Here is a 24,836-nt window from a genome sequence, read left to right as displayed (position 1 = left end):
ATGATTCTTTTACTATGACAGGATAGGATTCAGAATAAGGCAATTTCATAAGTAGACGATTTACTACAGCATTGATCAGTTCCAAAGCACCGACCACCGTGGCTTCGAAGCGAAACAATTTAGGCCAACGACAACTAGGGACAGTCACGCCCGGCGCTGTCGTTCGCCACACCCGCGCGCCCCACTCCCGTGGTAATTGTGCAACGTACTTCAGCCTGCTCACGGCATCCCGTGCTGCAAGCGTTGCAAACTCGTGTACTTTAATTACAGCTAAGGCCGTGCATTTTTTGACGTTTTGCTCAGCAACAAGCCGCTCAAACGATAATGCCTGGAGAACAAAGCTTCAGTACACAGTCTCTGCACTGTCGGCCGTAATCTAAGATGTCGGGCGGCACAATAAACACCGCATATTCTATACATCGATCTTTAAACGTGATACAGAGGGCAAATGAATAACTTTGTGAAGCATACTCATTCGCACGTTTCCCACACTCGGGCGCCGACGAGTAGCCTCCGTCGACGCAAGCCGAGGTCGCCAAGCTCGGTTTGCGATAACCGCGGTTAGTGGTGTAACCATGGTTTGGTCCACCGTGTAACAGGGGCTGCGCAAACTGGCGAGCGAGGACGGGTTGACGCAAGTAAGCCAGCGAGCGAGCGCGCGGCAACCGGAAGTTCGTCGAAGTGACGTATTTCTTGGCGGAGCTTTGAACTTTCTTGTATTCTTTATTTTTTTATGACTCCCTCCGGCGTACGAGTTGAGAGAGAAAATTGGAAGCGTCATTTTTAATTGCTTATATCTCTGGTGTTGCAGAAGCTAGATCGAAAACCTTTGCGGGAGAATGATGGGTGGTTCAATATCTACCCTTGTTATGGCATTGTTTACCCTTCTTGGTAACCATTTATGTGGACCTTTAAACACTGGAAAATCATTTATTACCATGTCGATAATAAATGAGCAGAATAACTGATTGCTTGTTTCTCAACCCCAAGACTACTATATAACAAAATGCACTTTACCTCAGTGAATGATAAATATTTTGCATATTTAGTATTACATAATAATTGAGCAGAAATTAAATTGTCTGAGCAGTGCTTTATCACGGGAAACAAAATTTTATTGATTTCACTCAGCTGTGCTGCAATGTTTCTTTTTAAAAATTTCATGGTTCAAATTATGAAACATCCTCAGTATTTTTTAAATTCTGCTGCTGATAATTTTATGGTCACATGGCATTGGGGAGTCATAACCTCACACATGATGGACCAGGTGGTAGCCTACATGCGAGGTGGCCATCAGCTTGAAATTGAGAGCGACTAAGAAATGGATGAGAAACCGGCAAATGTTAGAGCTAACACTCTTGCAAGCTACGACATAATTCCAGTGTTGATCCAAAACAATGACCTTTGAATTTTGTGCATGGCACTCGCTGCAGGGCTTACATGACATAAAAATACTGCAAAAGAGAAAATGCAATAGATACATGCAAACAAGAAAAAATAAAACATACCCTAGTTACACTTGCAGTGAAAAACGTACGATTGGTGACTCATCTCACAGGAACAAACGCGACGCTAAGCGTTCGCGCTCCCGTGACAGAATCAGTTGGGCGGACGCAGCAAAGGGCGAAGTTAAAAGCCGCAACGCAAGCTCTAACAGCGCCACTACTGGCCGAAGCACACAGAGCTGGCAGGAATGGACTACCAGCCCCTACTACAAGGAACTCGAACAACTCCGTGTCGCCAACGCGACTCTGTTGGAAACCACGCGCCGGCTTACCCAAGAGCTAGCCGACGTCAAGAAAGAACTACAAGCACAGCGATTTCAGCCAACCATTGGCCCAGCTCAGTCACCCGAGACGCTTACACCCTCCGTTATCCCCGAGAACACCGACACGCCATCCCATCAAGGTGGTACACAATCAATGGACATATCACAAGACGAGCCCGAAGGGGAGAAAACCACTGACCCAACCCCCAAGAAACGAGCGCGCACCTCATCACGACAACATAAGGACCTAACCCAATTGGAAACTCAGCTCGAAACCAAAATTGAAGCGCTCACCAACACCTATGCCGACACGGCTGCCGTCACGGACCAACGCCTGGCGCGGCTGGAGGAGCTAATCACCACGTCCTACGGAACCATACAGGAGCGCTTCGACTTCATTGAACAAACCCTCAAGCCCATAGTATGCAGCCCCATCTTTGCTGCGCAATTCGCAAACCACCCATATTTCCAAAAACAGACGCAGGCCTCAACTCCATCACAACCATGTCCCAGCCCCAAGCCACAATAGGAACGCTACCGGGCCTTACGGTCTGGCAGTGGAACTGCCACAGTTACAACAACAAGAGAGCAGTGCTGCAACAACACATCACCACGGTAACCAAGAAACCTGACATCATTCTGATGCAAGAAACGGTGACGGCGAACCCAACCCTCGCTGGGTATCGCGCTCACGTTAGCCCAGCGGAGGGACGAGGCGTCTGCACATTCGTCCGCAAAGGGCTCCCGTTCATTGAACAGCAGCTCGGACACGGCCGCAGCAGGGTGGAATACACCTTCACCGAAATCATTCCAAGCAAACAACAGAAAAACAGCCTGTTCATAGCTAACATATACAGTAACCCCAAGCACCAAACACAGAAATTCAAGACCCTGCTACACACAGCCAGCACCCAAGCCAAAGGCAACACTTTGCTGATTGGAGGAGACTTCAACGCCTCCCATCGAGCGTGGGGTTACGTGAAAGACACGGCAAAGGGACGGGACCTACTACAGGATACCCTGGACCACGACTGCACCCTGATCACGGATCCCAATCATCCTACCCGAATCGGCAATTCCGTAGCACGAGACAACATACCAGACCTTACATTCATCAAGAACGACCACACTGGCAAAGTAACATGGCGCAACACCGGCGTTGACCTGGGCAGTGACCACTACATCCTCGAAATTACGATTCCCAATCAATTCCGGGGCAACACCATTACACACAAATGGACGGATTGGGACGGTTTCCGTAAGGGACGACCAACCACACCGCAAGACATCACAAACATTGAAACCTGGTCGGCAGAGCTCCGCGATGCAGTGCACTCGGCCACCAAGACCATTGAAACGGACGAGGACATCATAGCTATGGACAGCCGTCTGGCCCATCTCATCGAGGCCAAACGCTCGATACAGGCGCGCTGGAATCGGCAACGGCTGAATCGCAAATTGAGAAAGAAGGTGGCCGACTTAAACAGGGCCATTCAACATCACTGCAAGGTCCTGTGCCGTCAGCAGTGGAACGAAGTCTGCAACCGAGCTGACGGGCAACTACATCGTGGTTGCACATGGAATCTATTTCGGCACCTCCTAAACGAAACTAAGACCAAGTCACACCAGCGAGATCGCCTGGCCTGCCTCATACACACCGCCACACAACAACGAGGAAAAGACGCCGTTATCAAGGCCCTGGAAGCCAAGTATCTGCCACACACGCCAACGGAAACCCACCCACCATACGGGGGGCTGCCGAACGCGTGGCTCGACCGAGACATTACCATGTCAGAGGTACGGGCAGCGCTGCACGAGCTGAACGCCCGCTCAGCAGCCGGCCCCGATCTTATTACCAACAAGATGCTACGCAATCTCGACTATGCATCGATCGAGGCCCTAACCCGCTACTATAACGAATGCTGGCGTTCGGGCAAGCTCCCCCGACAGTGGAAAACGGCAAGAACAATCCTAATCCCGAAACCGGGCAAGCCATCGGATATCGGCAACTTGCGTCCCATCTCGCTCACGTCCTGCGTGGGCAAGGTGCTTGAGCACGTGCTTTCCAACCGGTGGCAGGAGTACCTGGAAAAGGAAAACCTATATCCGGATACGATGATCGGCTTCAGGCGCAGACTCAGCACACAAGATGCCATGCTACAACTTAAACAAGAAATAATCGACAACAAGACACAAGACAGCAAAGTAATTCTGGGACTTGATTTACAAAGCGCATTCGACAAAGTCAAACACTCAGCCATATTAGCACAAGTATTGAGACTCAACAGGGGGGTAGCGAGCTACAATTACATCCAAGACTTCTTGACCAACCGCACGGTGGAACTGCACGCCGGAGACCTTAAGTTCCCCGAACACAAGCTCGGAAGCACGGGTACCCCGCAAGGTTCAGTCATCTCGCCGTTGCTCTTCAACCTTGTCATGATCGGGGTAGCGAGGGCAGTAGAGGGGACCGGCGTCCGGCATACGATTTACGCCGACGACATTACCCTGTGGGCGGCAGGCGGCACCGACGCCAGCATTGAGCAGCAGCTCCAAGAGGCTGTTACTGCCATCGAGCAACACCTTAACGGCACAGGCCTAGTGTGCTCGCCCGCCAAATCCCAGCTGTTCGTCCTCACACCATTACAACGGGGACGGAAACGCGCTCCCCCTCGGGAGTGCGATCACATAAAGATCGTGGCTGCATCGGGGCAGCGCATCACCGAAGTTCCCAATATCAGGGTCCTGGGCCTGCTACTAAACAAGAACGGCCGCAACGACGAGACCATCAACAAGATTACCACCAAGGCAATGGACGCTATCCGGCTCATACACCGAGTCTCGACACGATGGGCAGGCATGCGTGAAGACAGTCTTCTGCGCCTCGTCCAGTCGTTCGTGATCAGTCACATCGCCTACGTTGCGGCCTACCTCAACTGGCAGGCCGCTGACCGGACAAAGATAAACACGCTGATCAGACGGGTTTACAAGACTGCGCTGGGATTAATGGGGACCACGAGTACGGCTCGGCTCCTGCAGCTCGGCGTCCATAACACCTTAGAAGAAATAGCCGAGGCGCAGCTCACGGCGCAAATGGAGCGCCTCTCTACCACCAAGACAGGCCGCAGTATACTGACGTCCCTGGGTTACAATCCCCGAGCTCCCAGTCGACAATCGTGCGATATCAGCGATGAGGCGTGGGCCCACATCCACGTGGACCCCATCCCGAAAAACATGCACCCCGAGTACAACCAAGAACGGCGGCAGGCGCGGGCCAAAGTCCTCGTCGAGCAACACGCCCAGGACCCGCACGCCCGGTTCGTGGACGCTGCGGAATACAAGCGAGAAGGATTCGTGGCAGTGGCCGTTGCGGCGGCTACCGGCATCAAAACAACGGCAGCGAGCGTGCGGTGCACGGACGCCACAGACGCCGAGGAGGTTGCCATCGCTCTGGCGATCTCGGAGGCCGAGTGTCGCACCGTGCTCAGCGACTCGAGGAACGCTGTGCGCAACTTTGCCAAGGGGCGAGTGTGCGCGCCGGCGGCCGCCATCATCAGTAAGCTCCAGCTTCAAGACCGCGGCAACACTATCCGCATCAAGTGGTTCCCGGCGCACGCGGGAGATTGTGCATCCTCACCGAATCACAACGAGACGGCCCATTCGGCGGCGCGAGCGCTTACCTTCCGCGCCCCCGAGAAGGACCGTTCCGAATGGTGGTTCGAAACAAAAGACAGAATGACCAGTTACGAGGAAGTGACAAAATTTTACCGCCTAGCTCGACGGACAATGCCGCCGCCCCACCCGGCATTTAGTCGGGAGGAGGCGGTCATCCTAAGGCAAATGCAAACCGGGTCACTCCTAGCCCCGGCAATGCTACGCGTCCTCCACCCAGACATCTACACGAGTGATATGTGCAGTGTGTGTCAAGTGGGTCCGGCGGACCAATGGCACATCATGTGGGACTGTGCCAGGTTCCCGACCGAAGCTGCATCCAGGACATACCCGCCGGAACTTCAAAGTGCTGTGCAGAATACAGACAAGGACATGCAACTATGGGCCGTCCAGCAGGCCCGGGGTGCGCTCGAAAAGCACAAGCCTCACACCCACCACAAACGGGTCAAATGAGGTAGTGCAGAGTAGGGCTTAACCCCGGGTAGACGCTTGGCCAGCGTCACGACGCGTTAACCCGTCGTTTGCCGGCTCCCTAATAAAGTTATACATACATACATTAGTGCTGCAAAGAGCCAACTTGTTTAAAACCATTCTTTTTTTTTAAGTTAGATTCTTCTGTACCCCCCGCATCTTCAAGCTGTGCCAGTGGATTTATGAGGCTGAACTTTGCAATCAATTCAATGCGCTTGTACTTGAACTGTCACTGCCGACCGCCCCCGGGGAAATCATTGCACCCTGGTACGAGTATCACAGAAAGCCTCCAATGACTGCTCATAGATGGTGCCAGTAGCCCCCTTAGCACCCAAGCAGTGTGCTATTGACAGAAACAGCACCCTGTACCTGCTGTGTCGTGGGCCTCTTGGGTGGCTGCGAGGGGCCGACACTGCTCGTACTGCTCTGCGTGGTGGCGTCACTGCAGCTTCCGGGAGTGGGTGTCTGCTGCAGATGCGCTTGCTGTTGCTGATGCTGCTGTTGCTGCGGTTGTTGTTTCTTCGGCTGCCGCTGCACTATACTACTGGCTGTCGGTGCAGCCGCTGCCGAGGTAGGCATGGTTGGTGTGGCGGCAGTCGCCACCTGGGGGCCACTGTTGGCAGCGCCGCTGCCCGAGGATGATACAGGTAAACAAGCGGTGGAAGTCGCCACAGCGGCTGGGGTAGCGGGCCCACTGCTGCCGTTGTTCTCGTGAGTTCCATGCTTGCGCACGCGCTGGTTACGGTTCAGGACCTGCGCACGTGGGTGCGAGCAACACAATGATATTAATTGTGCATTGAAGCACGAAGGAAGCAAACAGTCACTGTTCTATATACAGGGTGCTGCATGTATTTCTAGCAGATTTTTTTCTTTTTAAAAGGAGGGGAACCTTAGCTGGGTGAAAGCAGCAAGTTACAGGTTTTTATCGCGTGGTCCTCCTCTCAGTACTTTATATTCTGCCTAATTAGCCAAGAATAATTATGGAAATTTTAAATATTTATTAAAAGGCCATGTAAGATACCTTAGATCGCAGAGTGGGTTAAGGAACAACAAATTCAATTTTGTTTACCAACGCACCATTTCCTGCATAGTCTCTCTTCCAACATTTAAAGAAAGCTTGTGAAATATGAAAAAAAAAATACTGACATCATACGCCACTATATTGCAGCTGCAGATCACGAAGCGCACTTTCCTTGTTTTGGCAGAATGTGCTAACTTACTTTCAGGGCAATACTGACAGCAGCAGTGTTTTCCGACAAGGCGACAACAGCACGGTAGAGCACCGCACTATGGCAGCACCTCCTCGACCACCGTAAACACCGCCGCTGTGGCCCCTCCTCCCCCACACCGTACGCGAACGACATGGCGGATCGTGAGCGCTGATGTCCAAAATAAAGCGTGCTAACATTTGTTGGCGTCAGGAATACTGAGCCAAATATCAAATAGGAAGCCCTCGTGAGGATCGCCGAACAGAAGCAACTTGCTGGTCAGAGCGATAGCCGTGATACAGGCAAGTTTCTGCCAAGCCAGCTGCCGCTGGTGCATTTCGGCTCATCCGATCTGCTCGTACTAGCTCTGCGATTAACGCATCGCCAGAGTTAATCCTATGATTCTTTTACTATGACAGGATAGGATTCAGAATAAGGCAATTTCATAAGTAGACGATTTACTACAGCATTGATCAGTTCCAAAGCACCGACCACCGTGGCTTCGAAGCGAAACAATTTAGGCCAACGACAACTAGGGACAGTCACGCCCGGCGCTGTCGTTCGCCACACCCGCGCGCCCCACTCCCGTGGTAATTGTGCAACGTACTTCAGCCTGCTCACGGCATCCCGTGCTGCAAGCGTTGCAAACTCGTGTACTTTAATTACAGCTAAGGCCGTGCATTTTTTGACGTTTTGCTCAGCAACAAGCCGCTCAAACGATAATGCCTGGAGAACAAAGCTTCAGTACACAGTCTCTGCACTGTCGGCCGTAATCTAAGATGTCGGGCGGCACAATAAACACCGCATATTCTATACATCGATCTTTAAACGTGATACAGAGGGCAAATGAATAACTTTGTGAAGCATACTCATTCGCACGTTTCCCACACTCGGGCGCCGACGAGTAGCCTCCGTCGACGCAAGCCGAGGTCGCCAAGCTCGGTTTGCGATAACCGCGGTTAGTGGTGTAACCATGGTTTGGTCCACCGTGTAACAGGGGCTGCGCAAACTGGCGAGCGAGGACGGGTTGACGCAAGTAAGCCAGCGAGCGAGCGCGCGGCAACCGGAAGTTCGTCGAAGTGACGTATTTCTTGACGGAGCTTTGAACTTTCTTGTATTCTTTATTTTTTTATGACTCCCTTCGGCATACGAGTTGAGAGAGAAAATTGGAAGCGTCATTTTTAATTGCTTATATCTCTGGTGTTGCAGAAGCTAGATCGAAAACCTTTGCGGGAGAATGATGGGTGGTTCAATATCTACCCTTGTTATGGCATTGTTTACCCTTCTTGGTAACCATTTATGTGGACCTTTAAACACTGGAAAATCATTTATTACCATGTCGATAATAAATGAGCAGAATAACTGATTGCTTGTTTCTCAACCCCAAGACTACTATATAACAAAATGCACTTTACCTCAGTGAATGATAAATATTTTGCATATTTAGTATTACATAATAATTGAGCAGAAATTAAATTGTCTGAGCAGTGCTTTATCACGGGAAACAAAATTTTATTGATTTCACTCAGCTGTGCTGCAATGTTTCTTTTTAAAAATTTCATGGTTCAAATTATGAAACATCCTCAGTATTTTTTAAATTCTGCTGCTGATAATTTTATGGTCACATGGCATTGGGGAGTCATAACCTCACACATGATGGACCAGGTGGTAGCCTAATCATGCGAGGTGGCCATCAGCTTGAAATTGAGAGCGACTAAGAAATGGATGAGAAACCGGCAAATGTTAGAGCTAACACTCTTGCAAGCTACGACATAATTCCAGTGTTGATCCAAAACAATGACCTTTGAATTTTGTGCATGGCACTCGCTGCAGGGCTTACATGACATAAAAATACTGCAAAAGAGAAAATGCAATAGATACATGCAAACAAGAAAAAATAAAACATACCCTAGTTACACTTGCAGTGAAAAACGTACGATTGGTGACTCATCTCACAGGAACAAACGCGACGCTAAGCGTTCGCGCTCCCGTGACAGAATCAGTTGGGCGGACGCAGCAAAGGGCGAAGTTAAAAGCAGCAACGCAAGCTCTAACAGCGCCACTACTGGCCGAAGCACACAGAGCTGGCAGGAATGGACTACCAGCCCCTACTACAAGGAACTCGAACAACTCCGTGTCGCCAACGCGACTCTGTTGGAAACCACGCGCCGGCTTACCCAAGAGCTAGCCGACGTCAAGAAAGAACTACAAGCACAGCGATTTTCAGCCAACCATTGGCCCAGCTCAGTCACCCGAGACGCTTACACCCTCCGTTATCCCCGAGAACACCGACACGCCATCCCATCAAGGTGGTACACAATCAATGGACATATCACAAGACGAGCCCGAAGGGGAGAAAACCACTGACCCAACCCCCAAGAAACGAGCGCGCACCTCATCACGACAACATAAGGACCTAACCCAATTGGAAACTCAGCTCGAAACCAAAATTGAAGCGCTCACCAACACCTATGCCGACACGGCTGCCGTCACGGACCAACGCCTGGCGCGGCTGGAGGAGCTAATCACCACGTCCTACGGAACCATACAGGAGCGCTTCGACTTCATTGAACAAACCCTCAAGCCCATAGTATGCAGCCCCATCTTTGCTGCGCAATTCGCAAACCACCCATATTTCCAAAAACAGACGCAGGCCTCAACTCCATCACAACCATGTCCCAGCCCCAAGCCACAATAGGAACGCTACCGGGCCTTACGGTCTGGCAGTGGAACTGCCACAGTTACAACAACAAGAGAGCAGTGCTGCAACAACACATCACCACGGTAACCAAGAAACCTGACATCATTCTGATGCAAGAAACGGTGACGGCGAACCCAACCCTCGCTGGGTATCGCGCTCACGTTAGCCCAGCGGAGGGACGAGGCGTCTGCACATTCGTCCGCAAAGGGCTCCCGTTCATTGAACATCAGCTCGGACACGGCCGCAGCAGGGTGGAATACACCTTCACCGAAATCATTCCAAGCAAACAACAGAAAAACAGCCTGTTCATAGCTAACATATACAGTAACCCCAAGCACCAAACACAGAAATTCAATACCCTGCTACACACAGCCAGCACCCAAGCCAAAGGCAACACTTTGCTGATTGGAGGAGACTTCAACGCCTCCCATCGAGCGTGGGGTTACGTGAAAGACACGGCAAAGGGACGGGACCTACTACAGGATACCCTGGACCACGACTGCACCCTGATCACGGATCCCAATCATCCTACCCGAATCGGCAATTCCGTAGCACGAGACACCACACCAGACCTTACATTCATCAAGAACGACCACACTGGCAAAGTAACATGGCGCAACACCGGCGTTGACCTGGGCAGTGACCACTACATCCTCGAAATTACGATTCCCAATCAATTCCGGGGCAACACCATTACACACAAATGGACGGATTGGGACGGTTTCCGTAAGGGACGACCAACCACACCGCAAGACATCACAAACATTGAAACCTGGTCGGCAGAGCTCCGCGATGCAGTGCACTCGGCCACCAAGACCATTGAAACGGACGAGGACATCATAGCTATGGACAGCCGTCTGGCCCATCTCATCGAGGCCAAACGCTCGATACAGGCGCGCTGGAAGCGGCAACGGCTGAATCGCAAATTGAGAAAGAAGGTGGCCGACTTAAACAGGGCCATTCAACATCACTGCAAGGTCCTGTGCCGTCAGCAGTGGAACGAAGTCTGCAACCGAGCTGACGGGCAACTACATCGTGGTTGCACATGGAATCTATTTCGGCACCTCCTAAACGAAACTAAGACCAAGTCACACCAGCGAGATCGCCTGGCCTGCCTCATACACACCGCCACACAACAACGAGGAAAAGACGCCGTTATCAAGGCCCTGGAAGCCAAGTATCTGCCACACACGCCAACGGAAACCCACCCACCATACGGGGGGCTGCCGAACGCGTGGCTCGACCGAGACATTACCATGTCAGAGGTACGGGCAGCGCTGCACGAGCTGAACGCCCGCTCAGCAGCCGGCCCCGATCTTATTACCAACAAGATGCTACGCAATCTCGACTATGCATCGATCGAGGCCCTAACCCGCTACTATAACGAATGCTGGCGTTCGGGCAAGCTCCCCCGACAGTGGAAAACGGCAAGAACAATCCTAATCCCGAAACCGGGCAAGCCATCGGATATCGGCAACTTGCGTCCCATCTCGCTCACGTCCTGCGTGGGCAAGGTGCTTGAGCACGTGCTTTCCAACCGGTGGCAGGAGTACCTGGAAAAGGAAAACCTATATCCGGATACGATGATCGGCTTCAGGCGCAGACTCAGCACACAAGATGCCATGCTACAACTTAAACAAGAAATAATCGACAACAAGACACAAGACAGCAAAGTAATTCTGGGACTTGATTTACAAAGCGCATTCGACAAAGTCAAACACTCAGCCATATTAGCACAAGTATCGAGACTCAACAGGGGGGTAGCGAGCTACAATTACATCCAAGACTTCTTGACCAACCGCACGGTGGAACTGCACGCCGGAGACCTTAAGTTCCCCGAACACAAGCTCGGAAGCACGGGTACCCCGCAAGGTTCAGTCATCTCGCCGTTGCTCTTCAACCTTGTCATGATCGGGGTAGCGAGGGCAGTAGAGGGGACCGGCGTCCGGCATACGATTTACGCCGACGACATTACCCTGTGGGCGGCAGGCGGCACCGACGCCAGCATTGAGCAGCAGCTCCAAGAGGCTGTTACTGCCATCGAGCAACACCTTAACGGCACAGGCCTAGTGTGCTCGCCCGCCAAATCCCAGCTGTTCGTCCTCACACCATTACAACGGGGACGGAAACGCGCTCCCCCTCGGGAGTGCGATCACATAAAGATCGTGGCTGCATCGGGGCAGCGCATCCCCGAAGTTCCCAATATCAGGGTCTTGGGCCTGCTACTAAACAAGAACGGCCGCAATGACGAGACCATCAACAAGATTACCACCAAGGCAATGGACGCTATCCGGCTCATACACCGAGTTTCGACACGATGGGCAGGCATGCGTGAAGACAGTCTTCTGCGCCTCGTCCAGTCGTTCGTGATCAGTCACATCGCCTACGTTGCGGCCTACCTCAACTGGCAGGCCGCTGACCGGACAAAGATAAACACGCTGATCAGACGGGTTTACAAGACTGCGCTGGGATTAATGGGGACCACGAGTACGGCTCGGCTCCTGCAGCTCGGCGTCCATAACACCTTAGAAGAAATAGCCGAGGCGCAGCTCACGGCGCAAATGGAGCGCCTCTCTACCACCAAGACAGGCCGCAGTATACTGACGTCCCTGGGTTACAATCCCCGAGCTCCCAGTCGACAATCGTGCGATATCAGCGATGAGGCGTGGGCCCACATCCACGTGGACCCCATCCCGAAAAACATGCACCCCGAGTACAACCAAGAACGGCGGCAGGCGCGGGCCAAAGTCCTCGTCGAGCAACACGCCCAGGACCCGCACGCCCGGTTCGTGGACGCTGCGGAATACAAGCGAGAAGGATTCGTGGCAGTGGCCGTTGCGGCGGCTACCGGCATCAAAACAACGGCAGCGAGCGTGCGGTGCACGGACGCCACAGACGCCGAGGAGGTTGCCATCGCTCTGGCGATCTCGGAGGCCGAGTGTCGCACCGTGCTCAGCGACTCGAGGAACGCTGTGCGCAACTTTGCCAAGGGGCGAGTGTGCGCGCCGGCGGCCGCCATCATCAGTAAGCTCCAGCTTCAAGACCGCGGCAACACTATCCGCATCAAGTGGTTCCCGGCGCACGCGGGAGATTGTGCATCCTCACCGAATCACAACGAGACGGCCCATTCGGCGGCGCGAGCGCTTACCTTCCGCGCCCCCGAGAAGGACCGTTCCGAATGGTGGTTCGAAACAAAAGACAGAATGACCAGTTACGAGGAAGTGACAAAATTTTACCGCCTAGCTCGACGGACAATGCCGCCGCCCCACCCGGCATTTAGTCGGGAGGAGGCGGTCATCCTAAGGCAAATGCAAACCGGGTCACTCCTAGCCCTGGCAATGCTACGCGTCCTCCACCCAGACATCTACACGAGTGATATGTGCAGTGTGTGTCAAGTGGGTCCGGCGGACCAATGGCACATCATGTGGGACTGTGCCAGGTTCCCGACCGAAGCTGCATCCAGGACATACCCGCCGGAACTTCAAAGTGCTGTGCAGAATACAGACAAGGACATGCAACTATGGGCCGTCCAGCAGGCCCGGGGTGCGCTCGAAAAGCACAAGCCTCACACCCACCACAAACGGGTCAAATGAGGTAGTGCAGAGTAGGGCTTAACCCCGGGTAGACGCTTGGCCAGCGTCACGACGCGTTAACCCGTCGTTTGCCGGCTCCCTAATAAAGTTATACATACATACATTAGTGCTGCAAAGAGCCAACTTGTTTAAAACCATTCTTTTTTTTTAAGTTAGATTCTTCTGTACCCCCCGCATCTTCAAGCTGTGCCAGTGGATTTATGAGGCTGAACTTTGCAATCAATTCAATGCGCTTGTACTTGAACTGTCACTGCCGACCGCCCCCGGGGAAATCATTGCACCCTGGTACGAGTATCACAGAAAGCCTCCAATGACTGCTCATAGATGGTGCCAGTAGCCCCCTTAGCACCCAAGCAGTGTGCTATTGACAGAAACAGCACCCTGTACCTGCTGTGTCGTGGGCCTCTTGGGTGGCTGCGAGGGGCCGACACTGCTCGTACTGCTCTGCGTGGTGGCGTCACTGCAGCTTCCGGGAGTGGGTGTCTGCTGCAGATGCGCTTGCTGTTGCTGATGCTGCTGTTGCTGCGGTTGTTGTTTCTTCGGCTGCCGCTGCACTATACTACTGGCTGTCGGTGCAGCCGCTGCCGAGGTAGGCATGGTTGGTGTGGCGGCAGTCGCCACCTGGGGGCCACTGTTGGCAGCGCCGCTGCCCGAGGATGATACAGGTAAACAAGCGGTGGAAGTCGCCACAGCGGCTGGGGTAGCGGGCCCACTGCTGCCGTTGTTCTCGTGAGTTCCATGCTTGCGCACGCGCTGGTTACGGTTCAGGACCTGCGCACGTGGGTGCGAGCAACACAATGATATTAATTGTGCATTGAAGCACGAAGGAAGCAAACAGTCACTGTTCTATATACAGGGTGCTGCATGTATTTCTAGCAGATTTTTTTCTTTTTAAAAGGAGGGGAACCTTAGCTGGGTGAAAGCAGCAAGTTACAGGTTTTTATCGCGTGGTCCTCCTCTGAGTACTTTATATTCTGCCTAATTAGCCAAGAATAATTATGGAAATTCTAAATATTTATTAAAAGGCCATGTAAGATACCTTAGATCGCAGAGTGGGTTAAGGAACAACAAATTCAATTTTGTTTACCAACGCACCATTTCCTGCATAGTCTCTCTTCCAACATTTAAAGAAAGCTTGTGAAATATGAAAAAAAAAATACTGACATCATACGCCACTATATTGCAGCTGCAGATCACGAAGCGCACTTTCCTTGTTTTGGCAGAATGTGCTAACTTATTTTCAGGGCAATACTGACAGCAGCAGTGTTTTCCGACAAGGCGACAACAGCACGGTAGAGCACCGCACTATGGCAGCACCTCCTCGACCACCGTAAACACCGCCGCTGTGGCCCCTCCTCCCCCACACCGTACGCGAACGACATGGCGGATCGTGAGCGCTGATGTCCAAAATAAAGCGTGCTAACATTTGTTGGCGTCAGGAATACTGAGCCAAATATCAAATAGGAAGCCCTCGTGAGGATCGCCGAACAGAAGCAACTTGCTGGTCAGAGCGATAGCCGTGATACAGGCAAGTTTCTGCCAAGCCAGCTGCCGCTGGTGCATTTCGGCTCATCCGATCTGCTCGTACTAGCTCTGCGATTAACGCATCGCCAGAGTTATTCCTATGATTCTTTTACTATGACAGGATAGGATTCAGAATAAGGCAATTTCATAAGTAGACGATTTACTACAGCATTGATCAGTTCCAAAGCACCGACCACCGTGGCTTCGAAGCGAAACAATTTAGGCCAACGACAACTAGGGACAGTCACGCCCGGCGCTGTCGTTCGCCACACCCGCGCGCCCCACTCCCGTGGTAATTGTGCAACGTACTTCAGCCTGCTCACGGCATCCCGTGCTGCAAGCGTTGCAAACTCGTGTACTTTAATTACAGCTAAGGCCGTGCATTTTTTGACGTTTTGCTCAGCAACAAGCCGCTCAAACGATAATGCCTGGAGAACAAAGCTTCAGTACACAGTCTCTGCACTGTCGGCCGTAATCTAAGATGTCGGGCGGCACAATAAACACCGCATATTCTATACATCGATCTTTAAACGTGATACAGAGGGCAAATGAATAACTTTGTGAAGCATACTCATTCGCACGTTTCCCACACTCGGGCGCCGACGAGTAGCCTCCGTCGACGCAAGCCGAGGTCGCCAAGCTCGGTTTGCGATAACCGCGGTTAGTGGTGTAACCATGGTTTGGTCCACCGTGTAACAGGGGCTGCGCAAACTGGCGAGCGAGGACGGGTTGACGCAAGTAAGCCAGCGAGCGAGCGCGCGGCAACCGGAAGTTCGTCGAAGTGACGTATTTCTTGACGGAGCTTTGAACTTTCTTGTATTCTTTATTTTTTTATGACTCCCTTCGGCATACGAGTTGAGAGAGAAAATTGGAAGCGTCATTTTTAATTGCTTATATCTCTGGTGTTGCAGAAGCTAGATCGAAAACCTTTGCGGGAGAATGATGGGTGGTTCAATATCTACCCTTGTTATGGCATTGTTTACCCTTCTTGGTAACCATTTATGTGGACCTTTAAACACTGGAAAATCATTTATTACCATGTCGATAATAAATGAGCAGAATAACTGATTGCTTGTTTCTCAACCCCAAGACTACTATATAACAAAATGCACTTTACCTCAGTGAATGATAAATATTTTGCATATTTAGTATTACATAATAATTGAGCAGAAATTAAATTGTCTGAGCAGTGCTTTATCACGGGAAACAAAATTTTATTGATTTCACTCAGCTGTGCTGCAATGTTTCTTTTTAAAAATTTCATGGTTCAAATTATGAAACATCCTCAGTATTTTTTAAATTCTGCTGCTGATAATTTTATGGTCACATGGCATTGGGGAGTCATAACCTCACACATGATGGACCAGGTGGTAGCCTAATCATGCGAGGTGGCCATCAGCTTGAAATTGAGAGCGACTAAGAAATGGATGAGAAACCGGCAAATGTTAGAGCTAACACTCTTGCAAGCTACGACATAATTCCAGTGTTGATCCAAAACAATGACCTTTGAATTTTGTGCATGGCACTCGCTGCAGGGCTTACATGACATAAAAATACTGCAAAAGAGAAAATGCAATAGATACATGCAAACAAGAAAAAATAAAACATACCCTAGTTACACTTGCAGTGAAAAACGTACGATTGGTGCACTCTCACAATATCCAACAAGCACCTAGTCCCCTTTGAGTATATATTTCTCTCTGATCGGCTGCGAGTGCACGCGTTCGGCTGTCCAGGTACAAATGATCAAAACTGGCTTGGAGAAGCAGAGCTCCACAGACAAGCAGACCGATCTTCTTCCATTACTCCTAGAAAGCCATCACTGGACAGCTATGTCTACAAGCATGGCCGCAGCAGACATTTGCAAGCTATACCACCATTGAACTGCACCCTGCCGACAGTTATCCACCACCACAGCAAGTACTGGACTGCGTGACTTTCCATACAATGGCGACGCTGGCGCGTGCGCGCAGTCTCTACGCCCGCATGCAGTCTCCCTACCTGCATGCGCATGCTCTCCTCGATGTTGTGTGCCAGTGCTTGCGAGTGCTGCCGGTTCAGCTTCGCCAGCGCTTGCTCCTGGTGGGCCTCGTACTCGTCCCGACTCGGGTAGATCTTGGCAATGAGGCTGTCGAAGTTGGGGTCCGCCCGCAGGGAACGCTTGGATATCAGCTTCTTGCGGCACGTCGGGCACTCCTGTTTTCGCACACACACAGCAGAGAAACTCGAGCTTTCTGTCCAATGGCAATACATGGTGGCGCTGTCCAGCTCTGAAGCTACTACATGCGATTTGATGATCACTAAACTGTATGCTTGCGAGCAGTTAAAACCATATCTATGACAACATGAATTTCACATTGACACGTTCTATTTTTGGTTGCTTCTTCATGCAACTCGTGTGCGGAATCTTTTGCTACAAGGGCGGCTTGGCTCGAAATTTGCCAGTGTCAGCTTTGCAACCACTTATGATGACACAGCCTAAATACTCATCGTCCACGCATGCGAAGCACAATTTCTCATAATGCGCAAGCTACAAAATGTACCGGAACCTCACTAATCATGCGGTGAACCGCATAAATCCAATTGAACATACAAAGTTACTTTCAGAGAGTACACCTCCGTGATTTACGCTAACTCTAATGTGGCTACACTGAATGTGTGTTTACATGTTTGCTTTGCAAGCACATGTGGTTTAAAGTTCCTTAAGTGTGCCAGTCTGTTAACCCATGAACCATTTTGGACGAGTAAAGCTTTGCCTGTGGCATAGGTTATACGTAGACTGTGTTCTTTCCAGTTTGAACTGAAAAACACTCATAAACCACCTACTGGTAGAAAAAATTACTGAATCAATTAAAGCTGAACAGTTTCGGTTTTTGGTATGTTCAAGCGAGACTAGGACCCATGCTTGATGAAAATATTCCCATTTCTTCCCCTTAAGACTAGAGAAACGGGTTTGCAGGCACTCAGGAAACAGTCTGGGGGTGGAAGACGGTCTGGGCTCTGCTGCCCTGGTATATTTGTTGCTGTAGCAATGGACCCAATAAAGAAATCTCTCAGCTTCTCCTCAAGGATTTTTTTCCAAACAAAAGAACTTTTACTTCATTGAACTAGTCCCGCTTTTGACTTCGTTCCTTGGGGGTGTAAAATGTTTGTTATTCGACATAAGGGTACCAAGGGGTGAGGGGGTGAAGCTCGTTTCGTTCAGCTAAAAAAACAATTTAAGGAAAGTTTTGTGTGGTGGAATATTGCCTCATATCACGAGCACAAATGCCTGCCTTCCATTTCCTACCTAGAGTCTGCTGGAAGTCCACTTGAAGTGTCAAGTGGCAACATTCTTGGGTTTACTCTGAAGGGGAACTTGCCTGCTTGCCTTTTTGTGTCTTTTTGCTTCTATGACCTTGTGAGCTTTGAGGATTTGTTTCACCAGTAATCCCCGCGTTTACCAGTTTGCACCGTGCAGCTAGCTGAAAAACACCCCATTTCTAAAAAGTGTATACAAACACTGAAAAACATCCATCGAAACAAACACCATAAAATACATGACCTAGTCATATGGCACTCGACAGAGGCACTACTAAATCATCAACTGCTTGTTCTACTACTTGACCATTTTCTTTACACGGCAACATGAATAATAAAAAAAGTGTCTGGTGTAAGTGGCACATGTATTAACAGCCCATTGTCAGAGGAAAAGCTTTGCTTTGTCGACGTGCTTGTTCTTCGAAGATGTTAAAGACACTGAGAGTTACATTGTTTGAGGAAGTGAAGACGTTAGTGATGACACTAATGACTCCTTCCGATAAGGTCGAAATCAACAACACAGGTCAGTGGAAAAGCTGGTGGCTGCGCTTCTCTATACAATAAGCAATAAACTTCATTATGCTAACCTGACAGAGTCCCAGTTAAATTATTTTCGAGTGCTAGATACTTCCTTCCCATTGCAAAGGCAATAAGAAGTCAACAGAAAAAAAGCGGTTTTAGCTAGATATTTTTTGACATTAAACAGTGAAGGTGCGAATGATTTCAGATGAAGAGGAATCAATCAAAAAGGTGTGTAATTCACACCTTGAAGGCAGATTTGAGTCCTGATGTGGATATACGAGGGCCCAGCAGAGTTGTAGCCCTATTCGCCGTATCATCAAATGAAGTGCATTACATTCAATTTAAATTCTGTTAGCTAGTGCTTTCCAGTGTGTATTATTCAGATGCCTACAGGCACAACCCTGCCATGCCTTTGATAAGACTATCAGTATCTGTGAAAAATTACCTGCCTCCATCTCCTAAAAGGTTTCCAACCTAAGTAGCAACCAAGTATCTGCGATGGAAGTTGTCAGTACCTTTATGTCACTGAGCAAGTAAGATCAGTCTTTAATCAATGAAACATAGGTAACCGAGGATGGGAAGTTTGTGAGTGTCTGTGTGTGTGTGTGCACGCACACACACAGACACTCACTGGCCCTGCCCTCAAAAGGGATGCGCAAGTTTATACGCCACACAAACCTCAGCTTAGCTCTCCGAGTTATGCCTGCTTGTATGGGCAATTTTCTAGGTGTAAAGTCTTTTCAAAAGTTTAGAGTCCAGGAAACCTGCTTCTGAGCATCACCATGTGGCTCGTAATGCATTTACAGCCTCGTAAATCTCTTGTAGAAGATTTTTCATCCTAGCCTTTCCAATGGCAAGAACTTACAGGAATGCTAAAGAAGCTTCCCTGCCCGGCTTAGGAGAAGACCCTCTGAGCTCTGAAGTTTTGACAAATAGTGTACACCCTAGTGTACACCCTCTACTTCTAGAAGTCATAATATACGACTTAAAAGCAAACCCTCTGAGCTCTAAACTTTTAACAAAGGCTGTACATCCTAGGCAATGCACACCGGCTGCCTCCTGTAAGAATCCGTATGTTCCGTGCAGTTCACAAATAACAAATATGAATACGAAAAAAGGCATCATTATGCTCTAGCCAATTAATTTTGCAAGCGAACCACATGTATGAAGCCAAAATCTGGGCACTGGCCTTGGAGACTATGCCACATTGCCATTCCCTTATAAATGGCAAAAGCAAGTTCTTCACGGTGCAGACATCCCAAGTTTGAATGAAGCGAGGGGAAAATTTTTAAATTCAATTTCCTCGGCCATAAGCGTGTATTTTGCAGCTGGAGAGACAGCAGAATGCACAGAAAGAAATATGCAATCAATTAAAACCAAGATCAATACATCGACAGCAGTCATCAGTGTCTCTTTATAAGCTTTCCCCTCACAATACCTGTCAGTCTAAGTATGCTCCACGATGATACTAATGTCTCCCCTGCACACAAGGAGGCTGGCCCGATAGGTCGAATTTCACCACCAAAGCCTGTTCTATAAGAACAAGAAAGTGATAAAAGTAGCAAGCACGCGAAACAACGTGAATGAAAGCTCAATCCAGCCTAATCTGGTGACAAAGACAGGTGAGCTGTTTGGATGCCATGCCAACCAACCTTCAGCAAAACTGACCTCACTAATGTCATTCACTCTGCTTGAAGTTTTCTTGCATATTCATCATTCAGACTATTTTGAAGCCAATATTGCATCTTAAAGGGCCACTTTCCACCCTCCTGTCGCAAATATATTCTTCCCTGGTGACTTAGACTTCGCCCCCAGAATGAAAGGCCGCAAAGAGTTTTTTAAAAGAGTAATTATTAACGCAGTTACAGCCACCGCAATCAAACGATTCTGCATTCCCTCTACTTCCGCTTCCTCTCAAAGGTTTTTCACTCTCCTGCCCGGTCGTCTAGCGTCCGCAAGCCAAATTTCCCTTCCTCCGCGTTTGGCGGGAGGTGAGGCATGGTACTCTGCGTGCGCGAAAACAAAAGAGGCGAGACTGCTTAATTCAGTCCGGCCCTGGCGAGAGACAAGTGCACAGCAAGCGGGCACAATTAGTGGTGTACGCCCATCCTTCACCCGTCAGTCAGCGAGACGGACCAGTGGATGTCGTTGCGATTCTGACGTCAACCTCGCGGCTTGACGAGACAGCGTAGAAAACTGGGAAGCTGGTTTCCCAAAGGAGATGATGAGAGAGCTTTGATTTGTATTTTCTCTGCTTTGTGGTGCGCATACCACTGTAGCACTTTGCACAGACTATCACCAGTACCTGATTGAAACATTGGGTTCCTTTGCTTAAAAGGTCATACCTTGGACAGTGGGCCTTTAATGTCACATGCAAATCCTACATTCTCTTTACATATATTTTTTCTTCTTTATAGTTAGGCAATAAATTGCGAACTATCGCTACTGCACAAAGCTAAACATAGGGCTTATTACAGTGCACCTTTGTTGATCCAGACCTCCACTTTATTTAAACCAACTTTCAGTTTATTTAAGCAGATGTTCTCAGAGTTCCCTTCAACTTCAACTGTAGGTTGTTGAATGCCTGCATTGGACCTTGAAGGAGTGCCCTAGCAAACATTCCAATACAGATTTGTATGAGTCCAATACAGAACATTTATTGGTTCTGTGGGATTTCTGTTTGGATCTATTTGGCCTTGTTTGACTTTGTATAGCACTATTACGAATATGAAGTAGTCCAATTGACAATAGGTACTGGTCCGATACATGGATATATTGGTCTATTTGTGCGACACAAATATACGAATTGTGCATGGGCAACCAGTACAACTATCCATATTGGTTTGGCATGTATAAATATGTCTTAATAGTATTACTATACGAAATGGATCGTACATCGTGTTTTTGTTTTTCCTGGCTGCTTTGTGCATGAGATTGCCACTTTTATCAGCGTTCTAAAGATCCTGCTCCGCTTACCGGAGATGATCCATTTGCAACACCAGTTGGCTGCCGCTGTGAGGTTTTGCAAGCAACATGATGTCAGAAATGTTATCTTTTTGCGGTGATAATTTTATCCCACGGGTATATGTACGAGGCTCCTTCAGCTGCTGTCTGCTAGCGCAGCGGACGACGCACGTTCGGATGATCGCCTACATCGCTCAAAGCGAAGTGGTGCGAAAAGAAGTATTTGCAAGAAAAAATAAAAATAATATAGCAGTATTTTAAATATGTCACTTATTACTTGCCATATAATTTGACTAATGCACGTTTTTCGCACTGAGTGCTGTCGTTGTAGTGTCTATGGCTTTAGCCTCGAGAAGCCAAAAATAGTAATTCCAAAGTCTAGACTAGACGAATAGCGAATGACAACTTGGCGGTGACAACGGCAAGTTCGGTTTGTGCAAACATGTGTTTGCAAATAACCTGTGCGGCTAGAATCCTGCTCTAATTATCTGTTACTATAATTCAAAATTAGCCATCATTATGAGCGATTTTTCGGCATTTCATCTGAAGGACTAAATGATATAACTTTTGGCAACACTCAAGAATGTGAAGCAACTTCTACAAGGCCTACAATATGCTACTCACCTTGCCATGCTACTCCTCGGTAAGTATAAAAGGTTTCTCTTCTATGGTGGTCATCCCGCCCTGTGTAAGTGTTTTAAGGTTGCGTTGGAGTTCAGCTAATTTTTGAGAGCTTATTTAAGGCACTGACAAAGACCAACAATGACGGAAACGGGCCCGATGGCTGCCAGCACAGTCTGGCAGTGATGGCCGCACTGATCTCATTCAAGGGAACTGTCCAAGTGAGGTGATAACTTTGGTTCACCATAGATTGAGATGAGCTGTATTCGTCTGTTGAACTACGTTTGGATTTACATACGGCCCGCAAAAAAAAACAACTTCATTATCAGATGGTTGGCACCTCGGAACGGCCGGTGATGCAACTTCACTATGATGACGTGAAGCGCTGGCAGTCAGGTTTAAAACTAGAAAGCCAGCCCAAAAATGTGTAAATAGGCATAGACTGGTGGCTGCGTAATTGGATCCACACCTCTTGTGACTAGGTTTATCCATCAGATTGTTACTGAGCGGTATTCGCTGGTCGTGCTGAAGATAAAGAAGTGCGACAGGCTTGCAGAAGAAGACGCAGACGAGTGCTGATCTGTGCTGTGCTGTGCTGTGATCATACCCAGTTGTGTGGACAGCTGTCGTAGTGTGAATATTCCCCGTAACATATCTTGGTGGAGGTGAATCCTTCAATCCCCGTCACAAGCTAGATCTTCGCAGCGGCCGACAGATCGCTACCACCGCTATGACTACTGACGCCGCTACATCTACTGCCGCCGAACATGCTGTCGTCATGGCCCATCCCCGTGACCCCGGAACCTTCAGTGGGACCGACGACTTTGATGTCGACGACTGGTTGGCCCTATACGAACGAGTCAGCGAGCACAACAGGTGGGATCCCACACTTATGCTCGCTAACACCATCTTTTATTTGACTGGGACAGCGCGGGTGTGGTTTGAAACCCATGAAGAGGACCTCACATCTTGGGATATCTGTACGCAGAAGCTCCACGGCCTGTTCGGAAAGCCCATTGGCCGTCACCTCACCGCCAAAAAGGCGCTCTCTTCTCGCGCCCAAACGTCTACAGAGTCTGACATCACTTATATACAGGACGTCCTATCCCTGTGCCGCATAGTCGATCACACCATGCCTGAGGAGGATAAAGCCGGCCACATAGTAGGCATTGCCGACGGTGCTTTCAACCTCCTTTTATGCAGATATTGTTCCACCGTGGACTCTGCGCTACACGTGTGCCGACGTTTCGAACAAGCGAAACACAGGCGCATATCTCATCGCTTCGACCGGCTACCGAACACGGCTGCCAGCTCCTCCTGTGTCGATCTTCCAACTCCTCGACCGCCAACTAATGACACTACTTTGACCCGCATCGTCCGAAAAGAGCTTGAGGCAACGACTCCCTCAGCTTCACTCTCGCATACCCCCGACAACACCTTGGCTACAATATCACTCATTCAGGCTGTTGTTCGCCAAGAGATTGTGCATATGGATTTCCCTTCTACCTGCCGCACCGACACCATGGATTCAGGACCTGCCCCTCCAGTAATTGCAGCTTCCTCACCCACCGCCGGTTTCACGCCCCGATATCGGTACCGCAATCCGAATGAGTGGCGTACCCATGACAATCGCCCCATCTGCTTTACTTGTTCCCGCGTAGGCCACATTTCCTGTTACTGCCGTAGCCGTTGGTACACGCCATCTCTTCAATTCACCTACGTCGACCGCCGCGGAGACTATACCTCTCACTATTCCTCACCTTCCCACGACCAGACCAGTGTTGACCCCGGTGTCTCTGTTCGTGCTGCCAACCGTTCACCATCCATGCAGACCCGACGCTCGCGTTCTCCTTTTCCTCGCCGCAGTTTGTCCACGTCCTATTCCAGCCACATACCAGAAAGCTAGCCAATGCAGCTTCCGGAGTTGACGCTGCATTTGTGTCCCGGACTGAAAAACCTCTGCTGACCCCTGCCCTACAAAATAATCGCATCGACGTCCTTGTGGATGGTGCTCCCGTTTCTGCTCTCATTGATACCGGCGCTCAACTGTCCGTTCTCAGCTCCTCATTTCGACGTCGCCTCAAAGAAGCCCTTACTCCAGCCGTCGCGCCCACAGTTCGCGTCGCCAATAGGGAACCAAAGCTGGAGTTTGCTCCGCGACGCCAGCGCTCGGTTTCTAGCGGAGCGGAGAGGAACTACAAAACCTACGCACATCCGCGCCCGCGCTGCGCACGGCTGTCTGCGGAGTCTGCGCAGCCCGCTCGCTCGGGAGCTCGTGCCACAGCAGCCGCACGTGCACGCGGAGCGGAAGAAGGAGAGTGAGGACGAGGGGGGATGGTCGTGCGTCTGTGCGCGCAAAGCCGGCGCTCTTTGCCAAGTGGCGTTTCTAATTTTTGCTTTTTTCTGTGCCCCGGCTGACATAGGGGCTGGCTGGAAGCACGCTTTTTATCGGTGCTTACGAAAGTGAGAAATTAGGATTAATTGATCGCCGC

At 49.9% G+C, this 24,836-nt stretch overlaps 1 protein-coding gene across 3 annotated transcripts in view; it reads right to left on the bottom strand.

Annotated features, from left to right (window-relative positions):
* LOC146183755 (E3 ubiquitin-protein ligase RING2-like) overlaps positions 1–24,836 on the bottom strand; it is an 80,516-nt gene that overhangs the window by 20,785 nt on the left and 34,895 nt on the right. The window contains exons 2-4 of one of the 3 annotated variants that reach the window (XM_084608757.1): positions 16,939–17,133; positions 13,912–14,184; positions 6,281–6,436 (exon numbers count right to left, since the gene is read on the bottom strand). In XM_084608757.1, coding sequence (XP_084464883.1) covers positions 6,281–6,436; positions 13,912–14,184; positions 16,939–17,133 — 624 coding nt within the window. The remainder of the gene's footprint in view (positions 1–6,280; positions 6,437–13,911; positions 14,185–16,938; positions 17,134–24,836) is intronic. The other 2 variants (XM_084608756.1, XM_084608755.1) reach the window with 2 other exon arrangements.

This window comes from Amblyomma maculatum, chromosome 7, assembly GCF_055883805.1.
Source record: "Amblyomma maculatum isolate TAMU_Amacu chromosome 7, ASM5588380v1, whole genome shotgun sequence".
Taxonomy (NCBI): Eukaryota; Metazoa; Arthropoda; class Arachnida; order Ixodida; family Ixodidae; genus Amblyomma; species Amblyomma maculatum.
The sequence above is the reverse complement of the archived record's forward strand: the minus strand, read 5'-3'. Positions and strand labels throughout refer to the sequence as shown.